The sequence below is a fragment of the Podarcis tiliguerta genome (genome assembly GCF_965153285.1).
Source record: "Podarcis tiliguerta genome assembly, chromosome: 11".
NCBI classification, from domain to species: Eukaryota; Metazoa; Chordata; class Lepidosauria; order Squamata; family Lacertidae; genus Podarcis; species Podarcis tiliguerta.
This window is the reverse complement of record NC_139544.1, coordinates 25,140,127-25,163,783: the sequence shown is the minus strand read 5'-3', so window position 1 is coordinate 25,163,783 and position 23,657 is coordinate 25,140,127. Positions and strand designations below refer to the sequence as shown.

The window sequence follows — 23,657 nt, the reverse complement described above, 5'->3', positions numbered from 1 at the left end:
TATTTCTATGCTCTGTAAGCCTGAGAGACCTCAGGTTACCTGCCTAGAGAATCTTCTGGGTCTGCTTATGCCATGGGAGAGTCAGCCTATCTAGGTTTTTCTCTTTCCTCCTTACACATTTCTGCCCTTTTTACACCACACTAAACTTTTATAACATAAGGTTGCTTTTGGTTTTACTTTTGAAGTGCTTGGGGAAAAATAGGCTAGGGAGGGATGACGAAAGAAGTACAGGGTTTTATGGATCTGAGAAGGCTTTGTCTTTGTATGAAATAATATTGATGGGAAGGTTTGTGTTTCAGATCGGTAGCAGAAGCAGTGTTTATTCCCCTGAAAGCAGTGTGCGGAAAACAGGTTCATATATCTATGAGGAGTTCATGCCTACAGATGGCACTGATGTGAAGGTATGACAACTGCATATTCTGGTTTATATTTAGAACAATCAAATACTTAACGAACTCAGCAACTTTAGATGTGAGGCATTTATCTCTGCCTGAAGCACTGCTATTATTAAACTTAAAATAGTTTACATATCTTGTTTTGTTTTCTCCAAGTAAAAGGAACACTTCATGTTTTAGTTTGTCTCTCTCTTTAGATACTCTTGTGATTACAGTTTACCATTCAAAAAGAACATAAATGTGCTGCCATATTGTTTACTGAATGTGTTTTCCTGAAATGAAATTATTCTAACATTTCAATCCTAAGCATACTTTCTTGAAAATAAAGTACATTGTGCTAGACCAAAATTCCAAGAAAGTGTAAAGGAATGGACCTGCATTCCTAAATCATAAAACTATGCTTCAAATACTGAGATGCTTTTGACTGATCTGTACAGGCTGGAAACAGTTGTCTTCAGCAATCATGGAGCATTTCTGTGAGCAGTTGATGTAGCTCTTGGTGGTCTCCAAAGCTGCCTAAACATTCATTATCAGTTAATCATACAGCAGCTGGATTTTGTTGTTGTTTTTTATTTGTCAAAATTCTTTGAAAACTAAGACAAAATATTTCTACATAGGAAAATTACAACTTGTAACTACAGATTGGCATGAGGCTTTTCAAAATTAAGTGTTGGGAAGTTTGATAATTATAGATATAATATAATCCTAACAAATCAATTGTGCCTACTTTAATTCTTTGTTGGTTCATCCTGTACAAAGGGTTGGATTCAGAGAGCTGTTTTAGGCAAGACGAGGGAAATCTTTTACTTTTTTATTTGAAGGAACATACCACTGCTTTTGAAACTCTCATAGTACATTATCTGGCTGCCATGTGGTGTGGACAGGGAGCAGTTTAAAGAAAAACGAATCTAAATCCCTTTGGGTATGCAGAGCTGATTGCACATTCTTTGAATCCTGGCCAAAGATTGTAAGCTATCTGATTAGGAGTCATGTTAAATAAATTGGTAGTAGCAGAAGCTGTAATATGAAACTTTCAGCTAGATTAGATTGCCAATTGGGACATGGATACAGTATAGCATTGGAACTTGTAGCGCTTTTCAGTTTGTCACTAATCTCCCCATGATGTGAAAGTAATGAGTATGACTCTAGAGGCCCAGGAGCTGACTATGAAATAAAAAAAGTAATGAACCAAAAAAAAAGAGTTTTTTATTCTGTTGTAATTTTTTATTTCCAAATAAAGGTATACACAGTAGGACCAGATTATGCACATGCAGAAGCTCGTAAATCCCCTGCACTGGATGGGAAAGTAGAGCGGGACAGTGAAGGGAAAGAAGTACGGTATCCAGTCATCCTTAATGCAAGGGAGAAGCTTATAGCTTGGAAAGTATGCCTAGCTTTTAAGGTAAAACGAATGAAAGCTGGAGAAAGTGGTCTTTGTTTACCCCGGAGGGCATCTCCTTAGCTTTGAGTTGTTATAGAATTGTTATCTGCAAGCCCAAGCACAGTGAGGCAGTGGTGGAGCACACAAGCAAAGGATGAAACAGGAGACAGGTGTTGGATTCAAGTTAGACCACATCTTTATTGATTATGGATGCAACAGGTTTGGCATAGGCATCAGGCATGGCATTACAAGGCTCCACCGGCCTGCTTGCTGGTTGATGAAGTATTGGGGTTGACCCAAATTTAGGGAGGGAGGTAGCACAGATGGGGAACCCCCACTGATCAGCAGCAGGGCATCTGGATAAAAAGTGCAGCCCTCCAAAATCCTTTAAGGGGATCCTCCTATGGGACAACTTGAGAGGGGTCTCTCCCTCTGCCCATCCTCAATGGCTTCTCTACCGTAAAGTTGTGATGATTGCTCTGAAGTAGGCGAAACCTGCAGACCTGGCCAAACAGTGTGATAAAATGATCCATAGCAAGGTCAAAGTGGGACTGTCACTCTCCAGCAGACAACCCATAAACCAGTGTATTAAAGGGAGGATGGGAGGGCAATCCTGATGCCCACTGTGGTGACTCCACTCTCCTCAGCTCACCTTAAGTACTCCCAGAGTGGTTCTGGATGAGTGAAGTCTTCACGCAGGTCTGCCCTGGGAGCCCCACTTCCCAGTCTTCTAGCCTCCCATGTGGGTGAGAAGAGCAGAAATACTACATTGACAGCCACACCAGGGTTGGCAGCCAGCCACGCACTCCCTTGCCACTGTGCCTAGGCTGCAAATGCTGTTCCCTGTTAGGCAGCAGAGGGGGAACAAGACCTTCTTTCTCTTCTTCTGACTAGGAAAGAAAGTATGCTAAGACAAATATGTAAATAGAACCTACATTACACAAACTTAGGAGCCCGATAAAATGTGTGTGCTTTTTGCATCATTTGTGACTGACCTATATTTTTTGGCTGTTTGAACTGAGTCCTTTGCTAATATTTATGCTACTTTATAAGACTGAAATATATTTACATGGTACTACGTATTGTAAATTATTTTATTAATGTATCTCAGTGCTTGAAGGGATAAGATAAGATTGGAAGGGCGTAAAATCCAAAGCTTTTTAAAAATGCAGTAGTGAGACCTTGTGTGAGGAGAAGCTATTCATTAAATCATTTGAAGTTGAACCTGATCCTCGAGGAAGAGATGAGTTTTTGTTCATTTCTTTTTTAACGTAGATAATTATCTGAAGTTTTATAAATTTATAAACCTGTGCAAACTTGTGGTTTCTTGTCTTGACAGCAAACGGTTTGTGGCTTTGATCTGTTGCGTGCAAATGGACAATCTTATGTCTGTGATGTCAATGGCTTTAGTTTTGTGAAGAATTCTATGAAATATTATGATGATTGTGCTAAAATCCTTGGGTAAGATTTTATGCTATTTGTCAGACCGTTTCTTTTTCATAATTTATTTAAAGTAAATAGAATATCCGTGGTGGTATTCAATGCTAGTCCTATTCACAGCAGACTCATTGAAGTTAATGGACCTGACTAATTCAGGTTCATGAATTTCAGCAGGTCTTTTCTGAGTAGGACTTAGCTGAATACTGTCCTCTGTGTGGTTGACCTGTTGAAAAATGTATCTTGCAAAATAGAGCTTTTAGATAACACAATTCAGATAAAACAGCAGCTATTTAGGATGCCCATAATGAGCATGCATACCTAGTATAGTTTCTGTGGAACTTTGCCAAGATATCTGTTAGAGAAATAAAACAGCAAAATTTTATGTTTGAGGAAAGGCAAAATGCACACTGCTCAATAAAACACAGAGAGACAAACCATCCCTGGTTGTTCCCCTCACCATCCCCAAGCTTACCATGCAGCAGCATGAGTCCTTTTTCCTTTCTGTATTTTGAAAAGGGATTTCCCCCCCATGGGTGTTAGGCATGCTGGAAAGCAAACAATTCCTCAGAGGCATTCTAAGGAAAGGAAGAGGGCAGACAGCTAGAAGCCATGGCTTCACTAGCACAGCCGGCTGCTCAAAGTAAAACACTGGCATACTCACACACAAAGGCAGAGGGCTTCCACAAGCATAAAGGGAAGTGTTCAGGGCACTGAGATTCACTTTAGGAACTTCAGGATTAGGGGAAAATGTTTTAGGAGAAGCATGATTGGTTATTAACGAATGGCATGTTATTTATGGAACATAGCATACGTGGGTATGGTTCATTAAGGGGTTAATGCATTTTTAACTTGTTTATATTAGACAAATTATTGTTGTTATTAATGTAGACTTATTAATTTCAGCAAACACTTGTTTCTGTTCCATTTAGAAATATCGTAATGCGAGAACTTGCTCCGCAGTTTCAGATCCCATGGTCCATACCTTTAGAAGCAGAGGATATTCCTATTGTGCCAACTACATCTGGAACAATGTAAGAGAATATTTTTTACTCTGTCTACATTATGCAACCTGACTATGTAACATTTTCTAATCTCTCAGTATTCGCTCACTTTCAGTTTAGAATAATTCTTTGTTTAGAATAATTCAACAACATCTTTGTTGAAATGTTTCGTTAATATTTATATGAGAAATCATATTTACATGTCCTCTTTTTCATATTTTTTTTGTTGCTGTTAATGACAATCAAACTTTGTTCTTTTAAATCTTTGTATACTTGCAGGATGGAACTTAGATGTGTTATTGCTGTTATACGGCATGGAGATCGGACACCAAAACAAAAAATGAAAATGGAAGTTAAACATCAGAAGTAAGTAATTGGGGGGGGGGGGATGTAATGAACAAATTTGATATTTTCCCCATTACATGTAATAAGATAATTGTTTGAACCGAGGAGGGGATAAATGTGCATCTGTGTTGCGTTTATTGACATTTAATTTGATTTTTCATCTGTATTTATGTTTTAAGAGGCTGTAGCATCAAATGTTTTGTTTTCTCTGCTTTTAAAGTTTAATTTTACTTCTGTATTTTGTAAACTGCCCTGGAAGTTCCACTGAAGTAATTGCAGTATATATAATTTTTTAAACAAATAAAACAGAACTCTTTGGGGCAGTCCTATGGCAAGATTCACTGGTATGAGCCATTTAGGATGCAGTGGATCTCCAGTCCAGCTTGCTGATTTCTGGCTCAGCTGGCTCAGCCAAATATACCCTGGTATTATAACTTGCTCAGATGGCTGAGGAGAAGCTGGCTGAGTCAAGGCTGGTGTAAATCCCAGCAAAGGGTTATGGCATCCTAAGCCCATTCAGCTTGGTCTTGTAACCTTGCAATCCAGTGCTGAACACTATTTTAAGGGTTTGTTTTCTGTCGCGAAGGCTTAGGCAAAGCAGCAACCCTGGTTGAACTTTACACCAGCTTAACTTTGAGTTGCTCGCTTTACACCAGCTTCATTACTTTCTAAGTGTATATTATTAGTTATTTCAAAACTGGCTTGAGAATGGCTTCTAAACATAAGCCTTGGTGAAGGTTCAGGGAGCAAAAGCCACAGAATGGTGACCTGAGATACGATTCCGTAGAGACTGCATATACAACGTAGTGCAAAGTCTTTTCAAGACCATCAGTTAATATATGGAAAGTTCATAACTGAATACATTGTTTTGTGTTAACATCCACATGCTTCCCAACCAGTCATTTGCTAGATGTGAAGACATGAATAATCTGGTTTGGGGTAGATGGTGATTATTATTATTATTTATTTATTTATTTATTTATTTATTTATTATTAATTTATTTATATCCCGCCCATCTGGCTGGGCTTCCCCAGCCACTCTGGGTGGCTTCCAACAAAATATTAAAATACAGTAATCCATCAAACATTAAAAGCTTCCCTAAACAATGAGCAATTCTTTTCCCTATTATAAAAATCTAGAACCAGAAAATAATACTAGTTTGGCCTAGTGACTTCTAGCAAAGTAATTCACTGCCTTTCTAATCATTCCATGCTTATTTTAAAGGTTTTTTGATCTTTTTGAAAAATGCAATGGATTCAAGTCTGGGAAGCTAAAATTAAAAAAGCCGAAGCAATTACAGGCAAGTTGGGGTTTTTTAAAAAATTCTTTTCTTTTTTACACTCACACCTGTCTTCATAAACTGCTAATACAGTTTGCCACTCTTTTAGGAAGTACTTGACATTGCAAGACACCTCTTAATAGAGCTAGGACAAAATAATGACTCTGAGATTGAAGAAAACAAATCTAAGCTTGAGCAGCTGAAAACTGTGTTGGAGATGTAAGTATTTAATTTGGAGATCTTTACTGCTGACACTGTTATCTTTCTCATGTATATATATATATATATATATAGTCTATATATAGTCTATATATATATATATATATATTTAAGGAACAAAGAGAGTTCAACCACATTGTTAATCTGAAATATGGGAACTAATCCGTGTTATTAGTCAGTTTCTGACGCTTTCAAACTATTACTGCGTCTTCAGAATTTTAGGTAGCATGAAATCTATTTCTAATGAACCACTGAATGCCATTTTGTGCATGTATATTCCTTGCGGAGACATATAAACGTTAACTAAGGCCTGCAGGAGAATGGTAGAGGGAATTTTGGGGAGAGCGCCTTTTATCCTGCTTCTGCTGATCTTTTAACTCAAGAGTTGCCAATGAGCCTTTCCCAGTGTCCATGGGCACTGGCGGAGGAAGAGGCGTGCAGGGGGAGCGCACCACCCCTGACAGCATGATCCCATTGGGGTGCCATCGCATCTGCCCCCCCGCCCATGCTGGGTGCCACACCCCCACGGGCGGCGTGCCATGCCCCTGGGACGCGCACCAGCCATGCCCCCGCCTGCTCCGCCACTGTCCATAGGGTCATCTTTCCCATTGAATTAGGTCTGAAAGAAGCATTCTACTGCAGCCAGTAGAATAGGTTGTGGCATGTGCTTGGTTGAAATATGTGTGGTGTCCATGACAGTTTTTTCTGCTTTGTAAATATGCCCACAGACCGCTGCTTTAAGAGATTGAGCACCAGCTCAGCACCAGCCAGCATGGTCTAATGGTAATAGTTGATGGGAATTGTAGTCCAAGATATCTGGAGGACACCCAAGTTTGGGAAGGCTGGCCTACACTAACCTGCTGTGTGAATTTCTGCTTTGTTAAGCTGTTCAAGAGTTACTATCAGAGAATCAAGTGATAGAGCTTTTCCCGGACACTACTTCAGACTGCAGGTGGAAATTGGGTGCTTGAATGCTCTACTATGAAAACAAACTCTCTTTACAGAGAAAATTGCCAGTTAAGTAAGAATGTTAAGTAAATTCATTTTGCCTAACATGCTAGCTGTGCATATGCAGGAAGTACTGAAACCTGCAGGATGAAGTGGTACAGTGCAGGAAAGGCATTCTTCATCATGGCAGCAATGCAATAGCTTCATTCATATATATATATACACACACACACACACACACACACACACACACGCACTTACAAGGCTGCATGATATATATCCAGTTCATTTTTAACGTGTGCTCCTTGCCTTCCCCATTCTCCATTTGTTGTTCTTAGGTATGGACATTTTTCTGGCATAAACCGCAAAGTTCAGCTGACGTATCTTCCTCATGGTTGTCCCAAAACATCTAGTGAAGAAGAAGGTATGGATGCTAGTTAATTCTAGAAGTTGGTCCCTCTGTTAGCTTAGTGTAACTGAATTTTGCTTTTTAACACTTTTATTGTCAAAAAAGCTGAAGTTGGAAACATGTAGGGTTTTTTTAAAGTTTATTAATTACATTTTGTTCCTCGCTCGCTCTGGTCATCAGCAAAATATCAACTTTTAAGGCTGGTGTGCATCCTAAACACACTTGCTCTGCAGTAAGCGCACAGAACACAGTGATACTTATGAATAAACATGAATAGGGTTGTGCTGTAAGTACAATGTTTGACTTCTTAATTGAACATCAAACACTCTCCTTCCAGTGCTTTATTGCAAGCAGCTTTTGATATTACCCTGAATTGCAGAAGCAATTTGCCATACAGCATGAGCAGCTGCTGTTTCCGAATCTACAAATCCAATCCAAAACTCATCCCTGGTGCTCTGAATACTATCACTGTTCTTTGGATCCTCACATTTTTATATATTAGAAAAAGTAATATTTCTTTAACTTAGCCAGTCTTGGTCCCTGACAGGAATGTGCTTGATTAGCCCACCATTCATCATATTAAAACGTTTATTCAACTGAATAATGTCTATTCTCTCTTCCATTTTTTCAGTGTTGCAAACATACTGTATTTGAATCAGACAAATACTGTTGGAAGTGGGTGAGCAAACTGTGACTTACCCCTTCATTTCAAGCAGCCTTTCCAAGGGCCCTGGGCTCTGTTGAATGGTGTGGACTGTGGTGTCGGGGGTTGAGAGAGAAGAGGGGATCACCAAAAAATAGGGAGATGTACTTTCCCCCTACCCAGGTGCCATAGCCTACCCCATTCAGCAGGGTTTCCACACTTTTGGGAGAGGCTGCTGGGATGAGGAGTGGGTAAGAAAGTTATATTCCATCCACTCATTTCTGTTGCTGCTTCTTTAGATCCACCCCTCTGTTTTTCAAGTTACTTCAGCTCAACAGAAATGGAAAATGATCTGCTAAAAAATTGTTCTAGCATATGAAACTTAGATGTAAATTAGTTGTTCTTCCTCAGTTTTTATTTACCTGTTTTGCATTGTGGTATTTTTGTGTGCATTTAGATAGCCACAAACGTGAGCCATCTCTACTCTTAGTTCTAAAATGGGGAGGAGAATTAACACCTGCAGGCAGAGTTCAGGCAGAGGAACTCGGAAGAGCTTTCCGATGCATGTACCCAGGTGGACAAGGTAATTTATTTCATTTATTGGTGGCAAAGGAAACCATTTCTTTAGACCGAGAACTTGGGGGGAAAAGAAACAGAAGCAAGATTATAAGGTTGTTTTTCTTTTGGTAGGTGACTATGCTGGATTTCCAGGATGTGGTTTACTTAGACTGCATAGTACCTATAGGCATGATCTCAAAATTTATGCTTCGGATGAAGGCAGAGTTCAAATGACTGCGGCAGCTTTTGCAAAGGTACTATGAAAATTATAATTTCTACTGAAAAATGGGAAAGGAATACAGGCTGTTTATAAAAAATTTTTGGAGATTGTACAATGAACTTTTTTTAAAAAATGTTTTAAGTATTAAAGTCATGTAAAATTAGCTACTTGGCCTACTTTCATATCATACATGCTTTCCTCCCGCTTATGATTAGTAGTTCAATGTGAGTAATCCTCCCTTCCCACACACCAGTCCAGGGGCACTGACTTGCCCTCCACATGGGGGGGGGGGTTGTGTCACGTGATGCATCCCGCCCCGCTTGGCACCAGCGGCGTAGCTAGCTGCTCGGGTGCCAGGTGTGGCGCGTGCATCCTGCAGCCGGGGGCGGGGCACGCGCTGAGCCTCTCCGCTGCCTCCCCCTCAGCTGTAGGGCGCCTGAGGGAGAGGCAGAAGGCAGACGCAAGTCACACGCCGTTTCAGGCAGCGTGGAGCCTGCAGGCGCCCAAGCCACCATGTCACTCCCAGGAGTGACAGCCCCCGCGGTGTGGTGCCCAGTGCCAGCCACATTTCATTACATTTGTTAACTAAACAAAAAAGTTTCAGGAGCCCTATTTTTTTATTTTTAAAACTCATATTTTGGTCATTTTGTCACCCCTCTCAGTGATGACCTCCGCCACTGCTTGGCACATGAGCGCTCGTGCGGGGATGGCAGTTATCTCAATATTGAGGAGGGCTCCGCCCCCGGCCCACCACTATTGAGGGAGCCAAAGCCCCTTCTGCCCCCTATAGTTGTGACCCCTGCACTAGTCATTCGGTGTGTGAAATTTATAAATTGCTTATTTCTTGATGTGGTAAAATGGTGGTGTGCTATATGATATATAAGAGTAGTGGTCAAATGCATGTGCTTTTGTTCTCATGACTTACAGTATATATGGCAAACTTTTCAAAATGTATACATTTTTAATTGAAAATAAAGAATAGGTGCTGGACATTCTAATCTAGGGACTGCCAACCTTTTGGGGCTTATGGACACATTTCAAATTTTGATAGAGGTAGGTATGGCAGACACAAAATGGCTGTCATGGGGTGCGTGGCATAACACAACATAAGAGAGACAATCACCCCCAACAACCTTACACTTGCCATGGAAAGTTGATTATGTGCTGCTGATCTGACACCACACAAACATGGTGTTGCTGTCTAATATACAAGGCATCCATCCTACTGTCATTTCAAAGAAATTGCTTAGAAGGTACCTGCACATTTTGCCTGATAACCTTTGTTCCAGGATTGCTAGAGACTAACTTTTCTTTCAATTGAAAGCTCAAAGTCTGGGGCCTCTATTCAGGGGCACCACTGAAAGACTTCATGGGTGCCATGGTGCCCGTGGGCACTGGGTTGATGACCCCTGCTCCGAGCCATATGCTCTAATCAAAAGTGGACACCACAATCATATTGTTTTTCTTTTATTACCTGCCTGCACATAGACCATAGTGTAATAAGCACTAAAAAGCAATACCTATTAACAATAGGTAGAAAGTTACTAGCATATATGCATGATAGGTATACAGTTATTTGCTTAAGCATGAATTGAACTGGTGAGAGGATACACCAGGTGTACCCTCTTGAAAGTTTGAGAGGTGAGTGATGACAACCCACACTGGACCCCCTTTCTCCCTACAGAAAAGGAACTTATCACGTTAAGTACCAATATTCACTTTTGTGCTTTAGACTATTTGCCACATTTCCCCTCATCACTCAGTTATTTTGTTTACCCAGGGACTCCTGGCATTGGAGGGAGAGCTTACTCCTATACTTGTCCAGATGGTCAAAAGTGCTAATATGAATGGGCTACTCGACAGTGACAGTGACTCTCTTAGCAGCTGCCAACATCGTGCGAAGGCACGCCTTAATGAAATACTCCAGAGAGACAGAGACTTTACTGATGAAGACTATGAAAAGGTTAGAAGATAACAAAGTACTATACCGTGCTCTAAATACTGAATGTGGGCAAATGTTGAAAATCAGTGGATTCTCTTCTAGCCATCTTCTTTAACTCTCCTGAATGGAGCACAAGGAGAATTGGAAAAAAACAACAACACACATTATAACTGGAAAAGTGTTGTGATGATAATTGAAAGATCAGTTAAAATAACAAAAGCAGTAATTCTGCTGTCCTACCTTCGTCATAGCTCATGATGATTACCCAACCCAGGGAAAGCTTCCTAACCCACCAAATCTATGCTTCAGATAAGACCAAACATCTTTTTTAGTGCCACAAGCACCATTTACTTCATTGGGACTTAATTTCTTTGTTTTATAACATTTATACACCACTTGATTGTAAAAAACAAACAAACAAAAACCCTGAAAGCGATCATTTATTCAAATTATGATTCTTAAGATTTCCTGTTTTGAGGTTATAGTATTCTATTATCCTTCAGACAAAAATAAAAACGAATAGAACTAATGAATTCCCTTTTTATTTGCTATTCAGCTCACACCATCCGGCAGTGTTTCTCTGATAAAATCAATGCAAGTCATTAAAAACCCTGTTAAGACATGTGATAAGGTATATTCCTTGATCCAGAGTTTGACATCTCAGATCAGAAGACGGATGGAAGATCCTAAGTCTGCAGGTAAACAATTATTTTAAGCAGACTGTAATGTTAATGCTAGCCATGAAGGCTTAGGCAGTTTTAAGAATTTTGAATAGACAGCATGTCTGTCAGTGAAATTTAGCTACTAAAATATATACTAATAGTGAGTTATTAATGAAGAAAAGATAGGGTGCCAAGAGATTTATGGTGACCCAAAAGAAGAGTGGGTGGTGTGGAATGCAGTGGTAAAAAGGGCCAGTTGAGAAATGTGGGTGCAGAGAGAAGAGAGTCGATGCTATGAGATGAAGACAAAAAAGGAGGGGCAGAGTTAACTAGATTGGAGAAAACCCATGGTGCAGAGAGTTTGCACTGGGGTGCAGGGGGAGGAAATTAAAAAAATTAAAAAATGTTCTTTCTGTGGCCAATGCAACAATATATCACTCTTTAGCTAATAAAGCTAACCATCAGAACAATATGAACTGTGCAGTCCTTTGCTAGAGCTTGTTTAGGTCATGACTTTTGTCATGTAAGTGGATTGCATTCTTTAATCTGGAAAAGGATATATTTGATGTGAAAGCAAATATACATAATTCTAACTAGAATATACTAGATCATAAATTTTCTTAATGTTTCATTTGATTTTACTTCATGTTACCTGAGTTGATTATTCTTCACTAATAATTGTCCACCTAGATATTCAGCTTTACCACAGTGAAACGTTGGAGCTAATGTTGCGTAGGTGGTCCAAGCTTGAAAAGGACTTTAAAACAAAGAATGGAAGATATGACATCAGTAAAATTCCAGATATCTATGACTGTATTAAGTATGATGTCCAGCATAATGTCTCTTTGAAACTAGAAAACACAATGGAACTATATAGACTGTCAAAGGCGTTAGCTGACATTGTTATACCACAGGTATGTACCTTGCAACTACTCTTAAACAGTATTCTGCAACAACTAGGTGTTTCATACTGGTTATACTTGCTAATCATTATGGCAATCCATAGCTTAACTATTTCCAAACAATTTGTGGTCCACTAACCAGTTTTTAGGGACGCGGGTGGCGCTGTGGGTAAAAGCCTCAGCGCCTAGGGCTTGCCGATCGAAAGGTTGGCGGTTCGAATCCCCGCGGCAGGGTGCGCTCCCGTTGTTCGGTCCCAGCGCCTGCCAACCTAGCAGTTCAAAAGCACCCCTGGGTGCAAGTAGATAAATAGGGGCCGCTTACTAGCGGGAAGGTAAATGGTGTTTCTGTGTGCGGCTCTGGCTCGCCAGAGCAGCGATGTCACTCTGGCCACGTGACCCGGAAGTGTCTCCGGACAGCGCTGGCCCCCAGCCTCTTGAGTGAGATGGGCGCACAACCCTAGAGTCTGTCAAGACTGGCCTGTACGGGCAGGGGTACCTTTACCTTTTTAACCAGTTTTTATAAATGGTATGTATTGAAAAAAATAATGTTTTTTTCTGTTCCTTATTAAATTAAATAAGGAAATATCTAGCGGATATGTAATCTAATAATTACATAGACGTATCTTTTATATATATTGGCTAAATCCAGTGCAATCCTGTACATGTCTACTCAGAAGTAAGTCCCATTGAGTACAGTGAGACTTACTCCCTGGTTAAGCAGGCAGAAGATTACAGCCTAAGTTAATTTCACTTTGGTCCTAATAAAATAAGTGGGGGCAGGTTAGTCATTGCTTAGCTCCTATTGAAATTAGTAGGACCTAATCAATGACTAACTTACACCATTTATTTTAATGGAGCCAAAGTGCAACTAACTCCCAAGCCATAATAAGCGAGTGACAGGTAGGTTCCTGCAACCACTTGATTCAAGACATTAAAAACCTATTGAGACATGTGATCTAGAATTTGACATCAGATCATGAGGAATGGAAGTTTGCAAGCAAACAGAGTTGCGACCACTATTCCATTATCTCCCATCTTGGTTTTACCCCCCTCCTTTTCAACAGTCAGTATTGTGTGGGCAGTGGGACGCGGATGGCGCTGTGGGTAAAACCTCAGTGCCTAGGACTTGCCGATCGTATGGTTGGCTGTTCGAATCCCCGCGGTGGGGTGAGCTCCCGTCTTTCGGTCCCAGCTCCTGCCCACCTAGCAGTTCGAAAGCACCCCTAAGTGCAAGTAGATAAATAGGTACCGCTTTATAGCGGGAAGGTAAGCGGCATTTCCGTGTGCTGCGCTGGTGCTGGCTCACCAGAGTAGCTTTGTCACGCTGGCCACGTGACCCGGAAGTGTCTCCGGACAGCCCTGGCCTCCGGCCTCTTAAGTGAGATGGGCGCACAACCCTAGAGTCGGACACGACTGGCCCGTACAGGCAGGGGTACCTTTACCTTTTATTGTGTGGGCACTTGATATACTCAGTCCTCCGTGAGTTCTTTTGAGTGTCTCCCCATCCCTTAGGATTTTTCCTAGTGATGTTTCGTGCTTCTGCAAACCTCAGGATTACCCTGACTGCACCTGAATGGTGCATATTTAGCTGCATAAGTGATTGCGCTCAGAGAATTGAATCTGAAATAGAAAGAACAAATGGGGCCCTATAGCAAAATACTGTAGGATGCCATGCATATACTCAGCGCACATTGTAGCTTATTTTTAATTATGCTCTTCTCATCCAGGAATATGGTATTACTGCAGCTGAGAAAATAGAAATTGCAAAAGGGTACTGCAATCCACTACTGAGGAAAATCCGGTCTGATCTTCAAAGAACTCAAGATGATGATACAGTTAACAAGCTCCACCCTTTGTAAGTTCCTTTTTGCTTGGAAAACTTGGTAGTGGTGCTTTGTTACTTTTATAGTGACATGAATTTAGCCATTTGCTGTGTAAAAATATAACCAAATCCTGCTTGCTGCCTCCTCGCCCCCAAGGCTGGTTGCCTGCCAGGGCAGATCCCCACCAACCGTCCTGTTATGCTGCTGCTGCTTCCTCATCAGCCTCCAATGCTGCTGAGGCCAAAACAGAAGCAGCACCAGAACAAGACTGCTGCTGGGGAACTGCCTTTTCCCCCATACTCACTGTTCCTTCATGGCACGTCTTGGCCAGCTACCACCCGTGCTGCTTGCCTGCCTGCCTGCTGTTCTGTCATTAAACTGCGGTAACCACCACCATATTTTTGTAAGATAAAGAGTCTTCATAATACTCCCAGCCACGCCAACTGCAGCATGACTACATTTTGCTTTTAAAAAAGACTATTATAGTAAGAAATACAAGATATATTTTTCCCGGGGGGGGGGGGGAATGATCTTATGAAACAAAAAGGGAAAAATAATTGGGGGGAAATGTGAAATTTGTTCACCGCATGGTCATTACACAGGTACTCTTTCACCAATTTAAGAGAGTTTGGGAAATTATTCTGAATTTTTTTTATCTTTAGAAATTTTAGTGATGGGGAGATGCACTTTAAGCTCTCTTGCTTTCTCTACAGGTACTCATGAGCCTGTATAATACTTGTTTACTGTCTCAGATTATTTTGCTCTTAGGTATTCCAGTGGGGTTATGTCTCCTGAACGTCATGTCCGAACTAGGCTATACTTCACCAGTGAGAGCCATGTCCATTCCTTACTATCAACGCTTCGCTTCGGTTCTTTATGTGATGTAAGTGATATCCTCTTCTGGTTGTTTTAGTTGAGTTGTGTATGCTCATCACTTTTGGAAATGTGCAGCATACTTTATTATTATTATTTAGGCAGAAGTATTATGTGGCAACTCAAAATGCCACTCCCATGGGAATAAACTTTGCATTACAGAAAATCTACTGGGAGAGCTCCGGGTGGATTTGGAGAGCCATGTCCTAAAAACATTTTGAATAATGCAAACTTTATACTTCTATGTGTAGTTGGGGTTTTTCCCCATAGGCAGAAATAGTTCTGTTACCTTTCATTGACTTTGCTTTGTTCTGAAACGTGTGGAAAAGGCCACTGTGAGTTATTTTATCTGTTCCATGTTTTGAAATATCTGCCACTTGACCTTTTAAAATATATATGATATTGTCAGACACAGTCTAGCACATTTCTCTGACTGATGTTCTGCAAATTGATCCTTATGAAGAGAGGCGCAAGCTATTTGTAGAAGGGGTTGCTGCTAAATTGCTATAGAAATGACAGAATTTCAGTTGTGGGCATGCTGGTAAACCTAAACTCTGCAATCCTCCTCCTTGCCTGTAACCACATGCACAGCATGTGTAACCGCACTTTTCCATCATCACCACTTGTTATCTCCCCCCTCCCCAACCCATTGTTATCATTTTTAAATTATATGCTCCTTGAAGTATTTTTGCCTGTACAATTTTGAAAATGCTTTGTACAGTACTTCAGTTTTGCTTTACAAATAATAATAATATTAAAATTATGATAGGTTTTGGGAAAGGATGTAAAAGTGATGTAACACTGGCCTGTATAAGAATGCATTTTATTATAGCGCCGTGCAATCCTATGTAGGCTTGCTTAGAAGTAAGTCAGTTGTGCTTAATGGACTTACTCCTTGGTGTTTCAAATTGCAGCCCTTGAGTTAGAAGCTAACAATCAGAAGTTAACAGAATGTAGAGATTAAAAAGAAATTGTCACCCATACGCTTACAATACTAAACATGTGAATTTCTTTTGATCTAAGCCATCAAAAGACGAACAGTGGAAACGAGCTATGGATTATCTGAATGCTGTCAGTGAACTCAATTACATGACTCAGATTGTGATCATGCTGTATGAGGATCCAAACAAGGTAAAGAAATGCTAAGCACATAGGCAAACCAGTATTATATACTTGGAAACATGGTTTAACTCCTTGTCCATTTTCTTTAGGAGCTTTCATCAGAGGAGCGTTTCCATGTGGAATTGCACTTCAGTCCAGGAGCTAAAGGCTGTGAAGAAGATAAAAATTTACCGTCAGGCTACGGATACAGACCTGCTTCACGGGAGGTAAACACTCTTTAAAATGTTTCTTACATACATGAAATTTGAGCAGGACTTTTCACAGTACAGTGGTACCTCGGGTTAAGTACTTAATTCGTTCTGGAGGTCCGTACTTAACCTGAAACTGTTCTTAACCTGAAGCACCACTTTAGCTAATGGGGCCTCCTGCTGCTGCCGCGCTGCCGGAGCCCGATTTCTGTTCTCATCCTGAAGCAAAGTTCTTAACCCGAAGCACTATTTCTGGGTTAGCAGAGTCTGTAAGGCTGAAGCGTATGTAAACTGAAGCGTATGTAACCCGAGGTACCACTGTAGTTGAATGCTTAATATTGTACCATGGCATAACACAGCTTGTGTTGTTGTACCTTTCCCACTTATTTGTAGAAAATAGCACATTTTGAATTTTGAGGAAAAGCTGTGGCCAGCAGTCACAACATGGCTGCCATGGGGTATACTGTCATTGCTGCTACCTTGGACAACATTATGTTGTGGAAGTTACACAGTGTCACCTCCACAAAACAATGCTGTCGCTGTCTTGAACAAGAAGCATTTCCCACTACCAGGAAAAATGTACAAGGTGGCCATATCACACTCTCTTTCCCCCCTCTCCCTCACATTGCATACACCACACACATGCAGACCAAGGACATACTTGTATTTCTCTCGCAGACACATGCCATGTGTACACAGTCACACACACAAATACCTCCCTCTAACTCTTAACTGTCGTGCACGTGTGCACACACCATACATACCTACATCTTTCTTTCTCTGCCCAAGTACATTTCTCTCAATCACACACAGAGCATACTTGAGCACCCCACCTCACATCCAGACCCATGTTCAGAAAAGCCCTTACATGGGTGAAGGAAATGTTGGGAATAAGGTCTTCTTCCACCCAGCCAAGAACAGCTCCACTGGCTTCTGCCTGCCACAGAGCCCCCAGTTTCACCCAACAAAAGGCCTTCCCATCAGCAGTTGTCTGCAAGAAAGCACCAAAACAGGGGGCTGCTTGGAGGGACTTGGCCAGCCTGTGATCTGCTGAATCCGTAGCTGGTCCCACTTGGTGGCATTGGGCTCAATCTGGCTCTGATCACGATGCCAGCTCCAGACAGAGGTAGGCAAGAGCAGACTTTTGCCTGTCCACTGTCTTCTGTCCCAGATGGTGTGAACAGCTCCCTTGTTGGGGTATGGATTGCCCTGCCAGATACTAAGAAAATGGACAAATCATTGTCTTCAGAGTTGGAGACAGTTGCTAGGGGCTAACCAAATGTGCTTTGGTGTACATTTCCATAGCTCCATAGGAAGCTGCTTTATCCAAATGCATGTGGTACGTGGTTTGTTGCTATTGGTATCCAAGGGCCATAATCCTTAATATTTGAAGGAATTATGTTTTCCACCTGCCGAATGTTTTGTGTCACATGAAACATCCATTTTCTTCCAGAATGATGGCTCAAGGAAAAACTGCCAGAAAAATGAAAGTGATGAGGAATCACATGCTTGTAGAAGGGATGAAACAGATCGATCTGTAATGATCTTCAAGCCATTGGTGTCAGATCCAATTCATATACACAGAAAGTCGCCTCTTCCAAGACCCAGGAAAATTGGTTCATCAGAAGTAAGTTTGCTGTTCCCATGCTTAACTACTGTAGAAAGAGGCTCCTGTTTTAGAGAGATTTTCACATTTCTTTTTCTCTTTTTTAATGCATGGCAAATACATAGCTGTAGTTCTCTTAGGACTTTAACATTGCTTCAGACACTTCCATAAATTAATAACCGAAAGATACCACTATTCAGAGGAGTTTGGATCACTTAACAAGGTCTAAGTTAGTCTTCAGGCTGACTAATCTACATTGCTTGCATATACAATCTTACAAAATGTATTATTCTACAATAAATAGTTAAAGACATTTTTTGCCCTTTGCAAGAATGTTATGGTTCAACCCAATATATATATTTCCTAATATAACTGATTGTTGCAGTGTACCCTGAAAGATAAGACATTATCTTATCAATATGAAAGATATGTCTTCTGTCCCAAAATCTTAAATATTCTGAATCAAGGTTGATGCAGAGGTCTGTCATATTTACAAGGGCTACTTCAGAATAGTGAAGTAGGTGAGGAGAGAGTTTCTCTTTTTACCAATCATTTTTCAGTAACAGAATAAAATTGCAAGAAACAGTATGGCCCAGTTCACACAACACAGTAAACCGTAACTGATGGCTTACCATGAATGCAGAGATCACTCCACCTTTGCTTTTCTTGTGCAGCCAGCAGGAGCAATAAACCACAATCCCTGGTTTAGTGTTGCATCTGAACCTAGGAATCATGGTTTGTTCTATTCCAAACAAATCATGACATTAAACCATATTCCTAGTTTGGATGGAATGCTAAGCCAGGGAGTGTGGTTTGCTGCTCTCACTAGCTAGAGGGAAGGAGCGTTCTGCACATTCATGATAAACCATCAACTGCTATATACTGTGATATGTGAATGCTGTATATGTTACAATTTATTTCTGGTGTCATGTGGGCACTAGTTTGTGTAACAGCCCTTGTCCCTTGACAAGTCAGGAGCAAAGACTTTTGGGGAGTGGGTTGTACTATCTCCAGACTTACATGCTACAAAATGAATAATTCCAAATAATTTGGCCATTTGATATTATTGATTGAATTCTATACTATTATTTGGCTGTCTTGAGCTGTGATAAATATGAAGGCTAAAAAAACCTCATTTTGTATCCAAGATCTTGTATATATCCTATGGGATTTTTATTTTTATTTTATTTTATTTACCTTTTTCCTCTGAAGCAAAGATCCTATGATCCCATGTTGTATCTCCGTTTTTCAAAAACTCCTCTCCGTTTCATAAGTGCCATGTGTTGTTCAGGACCCAACATCTAAAATTCCAAGTACTCTGTGTGTGTGCAGAATTATTTATGCTGTTATTTGGATCTTAGCCTAATTGTACTAAGAGATGCCTTCACAAATTGTGCATCAGCTCACTACCAGTCACTGGCATCATACCTGCACTCTGGTAGGTGGTTGCTCAAGGCTACAGACGATCCTGCCACCTTTTGACCATCCCACTTTTCAGCAGGCAGCCTGGACTCTTCTAACAGCAGGCAGGTCACTTGACTTCTTAGTTCTACCCTTGTGTTTCCAGTTCATCAAACCTGTAGCAAATAAAGTTTATAGCCTGTTTAAACCAAGTTCTTTTCCCTCCCCACCCCTCCCATCCAGCCCACTCTCTCCCCAATGCGGGCACATGCGTTTGTTACTGATCATGACAGTCTTTATCAGAGAGAAATTATATATATATTTCTTAGGGATCCCAAAATATTTTAATTATTATGATGTTCCAGGTTTTTTATGTGATGATACAGGAATATCCCAATAAATGCTGTGGGTTTTTCCAGCAGGCAAACGTTAATGTTGAGCAGTATTCTACATATCCTTTGTAATTTTTCACACGTAGTTGTAAATTCTGCTTTTCCCTTTCAATAAACACTGTTTTTATTTTGCTGACTATCCTGAAACTTTAATATAGAAAGATTTGGAAATCATGGCTTCATTTTTACATTATATTTTTCTTTCTTCTTGGGACATTCTGTGTATTCATTGATAGGAACATGGAGAGATTCTTTTTAGCTGAATTTAGAATTCTTTCCCACTTCAATAAAATACCATTTTAAAAAGATTAATTTTTAAATGGTGTGTAAAGCAACGTGAAGCTGATTCTCTTCTATTTGGAGAAAGTGAACAAAAATCAAACAACTTAACCTTGAAGATCAAGGCTCCCTAAATATATATTGAACATAAATGTATCTGTTATGTTCTTTCAGTGTGGTCCTGACTCTGTTTCTTGTGAATGTCTTGATCTAGACCTAAATTATAACAGCATTGTTGGTGTGCCAGCCTGTCACTGGTGTTTGGTTTAGTTCTTAGAGTTGGTCCTGGAGCTTAGGCAGGATGTATAATGTTTATGCAGAGGATAGATGTGGCATGTGGATACAGAATGAAGATTAAATTTTACTGGTGTGTTTTGTTAGGGGAAAAACTGAGACACTAAAATTAAGAAAATGTTGTTAGTGTCATCAGAGGCCAGTTACATGTTTTTGTGAAATGTGTGCTTTATTAATAGTGAACGCAGCACAGACAGAGAATTTGCTATGCTTAGCGAGAGGAACACAATTAACGGTGACATTTTTAAAAATATGTACATATTCAGTTTCCTTGTCATTAGTACTGTTTAAGTGTCTCTAGCTGAGTATTTCCAGTTGTTTGTATTCTGTGATTTTATTATAGGAAATAAATAGGCTCATTACTGTATAATGCTGTTGAAGTTATTTAGAAAAGGGTGCAGACAAAACTGTATTTCATTTTCTTATCATTTGGCTATGAATCTAACGTTGCATGCTTTGCTGTTTTTTTGCCCCCTTTCTCACTTCCAGGAAGAGAGCCCCCTGAGTGTGTCTAGCCCAGAGTGTATTGGTACCTGGCTGCATTACACCAGTGGTGTGGGTACTGGGCGTCGAAGACGCAGATCAGGGGAACAAATCACTTCTTCCCCTGTCTCCCCTAAATCATTGGCTTTCACATCCAGTATTTTTGGCTCATGGCAACAGGTTTTTAAACTTTACTTCATTAAACATTACTATGCATTCCAAGCAGAAAACAGCTGTCTTTAAGGACATCTAATCCCTTGTTCTGGATTTTATTCAAAGAAAATTATTTCACCTGTCATTAAAATGTGATTTAAAAAAAAACAACACTAGTTACTTCCAAGAATGCTCGGGGGGGAAAAAAGCAAGTGCATGGTTTTTTTTTTCCTACACAAGTTTCACTGAATGTAGTTGATTGTTTGGTTTTCAGTTGGTTTCTTTTCAGCACTGTAGAGATGGAAATAGTTAGTTCCTCATGAAATAGACATCAGCTTTGGCTTAGTTGTCCTTTAAGACTTTTCTTTTTTTTACTTACAAAGCAAAACAAAAACAGCATTGAGTAATTTGGTGGCAGGTGCATTAAAATGATTGTCTAATAAATGAAACAAAATGTGATTTGAAGTAATTGGATTGGGGTCCAATATTGATATTCCGCAGTTGGGATTAGCGTAGATTGTCTTTTCAACGGCCTATTAACTGTTCAAGGAAAAAAAAATGTTAGTACTAATCATTATTTCTCTACTTGTGAACTGGAGGTATCCTTTCTCTCTCTCTCTTTGTTTTGAAGACAGTTCTTCATCCATTGTAATGTATAACATTGTGAAATTTGACATATTGGGGGAATTAAAATAGTACATATACTGAACAGTAAAATAGAATAGTGTACAGCTTTTATCCAACTCAGATATACCCAAAGTAGACCCATTGAAATTAATGAAACCAAATTAGTCATATCTGTTCATTTCAGTGGGTCTGTTCTGAGTAGGACTAATGTTGGATATAAAACAAAATACTTACAAATGGTTGTACTAAACAATGGATGGTGCCCTGTTACCGGAAACCCTCCCCCCCCCAAAAAAAGAATGTTATTTTTATGTCCTATTGAAACTAAAAATTGCTTGGATATAGAAAAAAAGAGTTTTAGGTTAAAGGTTGTGAACATCAGACGTTTACCCTGATAAGAGCCTGTGCATGGATCAGTGACTGTAAGGTGACCTCATCAGCCTGTCTGTGTTTCCTTTTCCCCCCTTCCTCTCCCTTCCAATACAGGCGCAGTTTAGGAGTGTTCATTTGGTAAACTAAAATGACACAGTTGTCTGTGTTTTCATATCTTTCTTGGTGTCTGTCCTGTTTTTGTCATCATGAATGCCTGCTTGCACCACTTCATTGCAAGGATCTCATGAGTGAACTGGATTCCCTTCAGCAATATTGCATGACCTTCCATATTGTTTTGGTATCTCTACTAATGCATCATATGGCTTATTAATACTTGTCTGTCATGAACAGGCTGCTGTTTCAAGCTTAATGGATTCTACAATCCCACTAGTCTGTTTTTGTTCTTACTTATCCATTTCCCATGTCTAGGTCCCAACAGAAACCAGCAGTTATTTCCGACCACCAAGAACTATTGTGGAGCAAAAGGCAAGCGGTATAGGTATGTATATATTTCCTAAAGTCCTGCTCCTTTAAAGTAGACCTACTCAGTTTTCAGTATTCAAGCTTGTAGATATTTTAAAAGTTAACTCCGTTGTTTGGATAATGTATCTTGAATATTTTAATACAAATAAGTCATTTGGTCATTGAATATAGAATATCAGTTGTCATTGTTGGCATGAATTTTTCACTTGAACCCAAACCATATTGTTGTTTTGACAAGTTAATAGAGACCATTTTAAGAGGATTCATCTCTAGGCTTTTGAGGGCTTGCTCCTTAGTCAGATGGGAACAGTTGAAGAGATTCTCCTGGTAATCAAAAACCTTTATTTTTCTCATTTTTTGTTTTCCATATACATTTAAGAACAACACAAGAGTAATGTTCTTTGCACTACCCCAAATTTCATTAACTACAGCTTTCAGAATACAGGCTTGGCTATTGTAACTGTTTTATTACAGCAAGCATCAGATTTATATTTCAGCAGCATTTTAGTACTGTAGAATGAATACTATTTTCATTCTGTAGGGTATTATACTACATTTGGTAGTGTATACTACCGGTACTTTTTTGCTCTGCAAATGTTTTAATATTATGGGTAACACTTTCATAGCACGTCAAACAAAACAAACACAGCATTAAATGCAGTCTAAGATAAAAATTTCTCCAGTTGTCTACTTAACTCTATATTCTTTCTATATGCACAATCTTTGTTTGTTTCTTCGTGTTTCAAAATTTTACCTAGCAAAATGCATACATCAGATGCTCTTGATTACTGGAGTTTAATTTTTCTAATGTTCTTCAATCATTGCACAATTCTGTTCTCTGTGATATTCCACATAAATATACCGTGTTGGCCCGAATATAAGCTGCACCCAAATATAAGCCGCACCTTTAAAATTGGAGAGGGAAAAGAGAAAAAAAAATCTGAATCTAAGCCGCTCCATTCCTTGCTGCTCCGTTGCTAGCAACCTTTCCCCTTCCTCGCTCTCTCCCTTCCCGGCCTTGGGGGAGAGGATGGGGGACTATGCATAGGACGGACGCGGCTTTGCCACACTCCTGCCTGCATATCATAAGGTTGCGAATATGAGCCACACTTTAACTTTTCACTGTCAGAATTTGGGCCCAAAGTGAGACTTATATTCATGCCAATACAGTACATGTTGATGAAAACTGATCTAAATGCAGGTATTTCTTAAGTTC

The 23,657-nt window shown here is 39.9% G+C and overlaps 1 protein-coding gene across 35 annotated transcripts in view; it reads left to right on the top strand.

Moving 5' to 3' along the window:
- Window positions 1-23,657, top strand: part of PPIP5K2 (diphosphoinositol pentakisphosphate kinase 2) — a 52,029-nt gene that overhangs the window by 17,232 nt on the left and 11,140 nt on the right. For 12 of the 35 annotated variants that reach the window (XR_014503042.1, XR_014503043.1, XR_014503044.1 and 9 more), the window contains 21 exons: window positions 300-401; window positions 1,636-1,797; window positions 3,116-3,237; window positions 4,146-4,247; window positions 4,497-4,583; window positions 5,788-5,863; window positions 5,952-6,061; window positions 7,348-7,433; window positions 8,519-8,644; window positions 8,752-8,873; window positions 10,620-10,802; window positions 11,338-11,479; window positions 12,134-12,357; window positions 14,073-14,200; window positions 14,937-15,051; window positions 16,065-16,172; window positions 16,253-16,369; window positions 17,805-17,978; window positions 20,813-20,986; window positions 22,073-22,096; window positions 22,388-22,457. Coding sequence is in view for 29 of the 35 variants with exons in the window: in XM_083403684.1 (XP_083259810.1) it covers window positions 300-401; window positions 1,636-1,797; window positions 3,116-3,237; window positions 4,146-4,247; window positions 4,497-4,583; window positions 5,788-5,863; window positions 5,952-6,061; window positions 7,348-7,433; window positions 8,519-8,644; window positions 8,752-8,873; window positions 10,620-10,802; window positions 11,338-11,479; window positions 12,134-12,357; window positions 14,073-14,200; window positions 14,937-15,051; window positions 16,065-16,172; window positions 16,253-16,369; window positions 17,805-17,978; window positions 20,813-20,986; window positions 22,073-22,096; window positions 22,388-22,457 (2,554 nt within the window). In the remaining 6 variants the exon portion in view is untranslated. Of the gene's footprint in view, window positions 1-299; window positions 402-1,635; window positions 1,798-3,115; window positions 3,238-4,145; window positions 4,248-4,496; window positions 4,584-5,787; window positions 5,868-5,951; window positions 6,062-7,347; window positions 7,434-8,518; window positions 8,645-8,751; window positions 8,874-10,619; window positions 10,803-11,337; window positions 11,480-12,133; window positions 12,358-14,072; window positions 14,201-14,936; window positions 15,052-16,064; window positions 16,173-16,252; window positions 16,370-17,804; window positions 17,979-20,812; window positions 20,987-22,072; window positions 22,097-22,387; window positions 22,458-23,657 lie in introns of all 35 variants that reach the window. The other 23 variants (XR_014503047.1, XM_083403695.1, XM_083403681.1 and 20 more) reach the window with 5 other exon arrangements.